We start from the raw sequence: 3,191 nt of genomic DNA, 5'->3' as shown, positions 1-3,191 counted from the left end.
TATTGTGTATTTACATCTTGTTTTCGTTGTATTCTTGTATGTGAACTTGTTTTCTCTACCTTCAGATTGTTTTCGAGGAGTGATTTTTTTTCGTTGCAACAAATCATCATCAACAAAATGATTGGAGTTAATCACCTCCCCTCTAGCTCTCGGAATGTCTTAACAAATTAATTTACAAATTGATAAGTTGAAATCTAGAAAATAATTTTATTTCAATAAATAAAAAATAAAATAAAATTAGGGGGTGTTGCGAGAATCGAACTCACGACCTCTCGCACCCGAAGCGAGAATCATACCACTAGACCAAACACCCTATACATTAATTAAGTGGATGCTATAATTTTGATTAGTATTCCATAACTTGAAGAATTAATAACAACACCAATTGCTATTAAAATCATTAGATCATTAATATAATGTTTTCTTTTTAATTCATGTGTCTAATTTTTCATACCAACTAATTATATAGATGGCCGGTCCGGTCCGATAAACTTTTTTCATAAGCCATCAAGATAAATTAAGAAACACTCATGGACAATGGCGGAGGCAGGTAGGTGTAAGCTTCCCCAGGCTGTAGCCTGGGTGAATAGATCCTCTCTGCTTCATCCAAGGAGAATGAGAATTGCCTGAAGAAATCTCCTCTTGGATTGCATCTTGCACCAGCAACAAAATTGAGGATACAAACAGAGGATAGAAGAAATGAACAATGTTCCAAGTCAAAACCGGATTCTCAAGCACCAACTTCTTGTCCTCCAGAGATCGAATGGGGCATAAAAAATTGGCTAAAAGTTGTACTACACAAAGATGAAGCAAATTAGTCTGCTTCATCCACCACCTTGGTGCCTAATCCCTTTAATCCTTCAGGTGGAATCTCAGCCACTGTGACCAACGAGTAGAGCTCTTCCTTGGCATCTTCCTCGTCATTCCTCTTCCGAGCAATCCTCACTCTTACTCGCCTTGGCACGCTCCGAATGCCCCTGCTCCAAATGTGCTTGTTGAGCTTCACATCGACTCTGATATCAGTGGTGCCCATGGTTTTCTGAGCAAACTTTCTGATCTCCTTAATTGCCTTTGGTGCCATCTTCTTGAAGGTGCTGCACAATACAGTACGGGAAAGGTAACACATACATATAAGCGCTTATTGTATGATAATGCAAGTTGCCTTTGACTGGAGTCATGCTTCCACTGGATTGTCAGTTTTGATGAAATCCTTAACGATGTTAATGAGATAGTCTTTTGGGGAAGAAATCCAAAAGCAAGTAGACTATCAAAAAAAACAAATTTACGATTAACTAATTAGATAACTACTTAGGTTTGTGCCATTAAAAAATCAGTGTTAATTCACCACTGCACTAGAATGAAAAAGATAGAATCTAGTTATTTAAGGATTAAATTGTGGTTGAAACAAAAATAAATCATATAAAACCAACCTGCTGTTGCTTCAATAAAATACAAAAACTTAGGAGCACTGGCTCAGAAGCGCATATCCATGTTTAGTATGAGTTTATAAATAATGAAGCCATTGAAATGGAAGTTCAAATTTGGCTTGATTTTTTTTTTTTTTTTTTGAGTTTTAGTTTGATTCGAGTTGGCTTGATCTTGATTCATTTAGATGTTACATAGCTCTTAATTTGAGCTTGTTTGATTGTTTAATGCTATTACATTTTTAATCTTGCTTAGTTAGTTAATAAGCTTCATATTCCAAGCTTGCTTGCTTTAAGAGCTTCTGTGTTTATTTGCATTTTTATTTATAAGCTTAATGATTTTGTTGATGAATATAGTTCACAAACTTGTTTGTGAACATTATTTATAAATAGTTGACAATATTTCTATATAAAAATAAACGAGTTGAACATATATGTGTTCAAGTTTATTTTTAAATGAGTTGTTCAAACTTGTTCATTTAATTGACTTATACATGTTAAATGAACACTAAATACTAAACTCGTGAGTGCTTGATTCATAAATATAAATGAAAAATAATTCCAATGGAAATGTGGACTATTTCCAAAACGACAGGAACTATAACCAAACCTTATCCTACAAGGCGACATTAGCACTCTTACATATTGTGTTTGAGTTATATGTACGAATGGATTCATATACAAAATATTTATATATAAAAGTAGATTAGCTAGAACGATCAATTTAATTATTGAGTAATAGATGAAATTTTGTTTACAATAATTGCTTCGGTTCATTAGTTTGATATATTTTAACATACTATTTTATTTCTAAGAAAATGTAGACTCCATAATGTTATGTTATTTAAGTCCAACTCAGACATACATAGTACTGAATCCTCGATTGTGTTGACATTAACCAGAGAGGATTATCAGGTCTAAATATGCTTTTTACAAATAAATTTAGTGTCATCAGTAGCACTATCTTAGCATTTTGAATAAACAATCAAACCAGTTTTGCCCAAAAAAAAAAAGAGTTTCAACTTCTTAAGAATATGTCCTGTCCAATTCCTGTAGATTTTATCAAATGAAATCTCTCATATGCATTGCAGTACACTATTGACAAAATAAATTAATGTGGGTGTACAAAAATTCAAAGCAACTCGGAGCATAGAGGACAGAGAAGCCAAACAAAAGCAGAAAACCGGAGGTAAACAAGACGATGATCCAAGCTCCCTACGGCAAGGCCGTAGCCACTTTGAACGAACAATGAGGTACTTGGAACGATTTCATACAAATTTAACATTTTGAAAGAAAATTCAAGCGCACTAACCAGAAACAAAACAGAGGGAACTGCCGTCTCGAAAGATGAAGAGAAACAAAATTGAGAACAAAGAGAGAAACGGAGAGAGGTTACCATCCATGTAAACTTTTGTGGAGGTTGATTGTGTACTCCCTTGTCACCACCTCCTCCTTCCTCCCTTTGTTTCCCTTCTCTACCATATTCGCTGCCGCCGGTGAAGCGCCAAGCAACTACTGCAGTAGACCCTAACGATGCAGATCCGAGAGCATATATTGAAGAATTTGATTAGAGCTAAATTACGAAATCACCCTCATCTGGATCCGTGCCGATGCTTCAGTCCGGTTCTTTCGTGTTGGTTTAGGCTCAGGCTCAGGCTCAAGCTCAGGCTCAGGCAGACCCTGACTTTTGGAGGTCCTTGAGCGAAAAGAGAAAAGAGATCTCGTACAATTTAAATATAATTTAATAGAAAATTTTAAAAATCAATA

The 3,191-nt window shown here is 35.1% G+C and overlaps 1 protein-coding gene and 1 non-coding gene across 2 annotated transcripts; both read right to left on the bottom strand.

Moving 5' to 3' along the window:
* Positions 1 to 241: 241 nt before the first annotated feature.
* TRNAP-CGG lies at positions 242 to 313 on the bottom strand. Its single transcript has one exon. It is a non-coding gene; the product is annotated as a tRNA-Pro (tRNA).
* Positions 314 to 444: 131 nt separating this feature from the next.
* Positions 445 to 2,953, bottom strand: LOC122027457 (60S ribosomal protein L31-like). Its single transcript, XM_042586437.1, has 2 exons — positions 2,821 to 2,953; positions 445 to 1,094 (listed from the first exon to the last, which is right to left on the bottom strand). The coding sequence occupies exons 1-2, from the start codon at positions 2,904 to 2,906 to the stop codon at positions 815 to 817; spliced, it is 366 nt and encodes a 121-aa protein (XP_042442371.1). The 5' UTR covers positions 2,907 to 2,953; the 3' UTR covers positions 445 to 814.
* Between the last annotated feature and the right edge of the window lie 238 nt (positions 2,954 to 3,191).

The sequence above is a fragment of the Zingiber officinale genome, chromosome 10A (assembly GCF_018446385.1).
Source record: "Zingiber officinale cultivar Zhangliang chromosome 10A, Zo_v1.1, whole genome shotgun sequence".
Taxonomy (NCBI): domain Eukaryota; kingdom Viridiplantae; phylum Streptophyta; class Magnoliopsida; order Zingiberales; family Zingiberaceae; genus Zingiber; species Zingiber officinale.
Note: the sequence above shows the minus strand (reverse complement) of the source record. Positions and strands in the feature narration are given on the sequence as shown.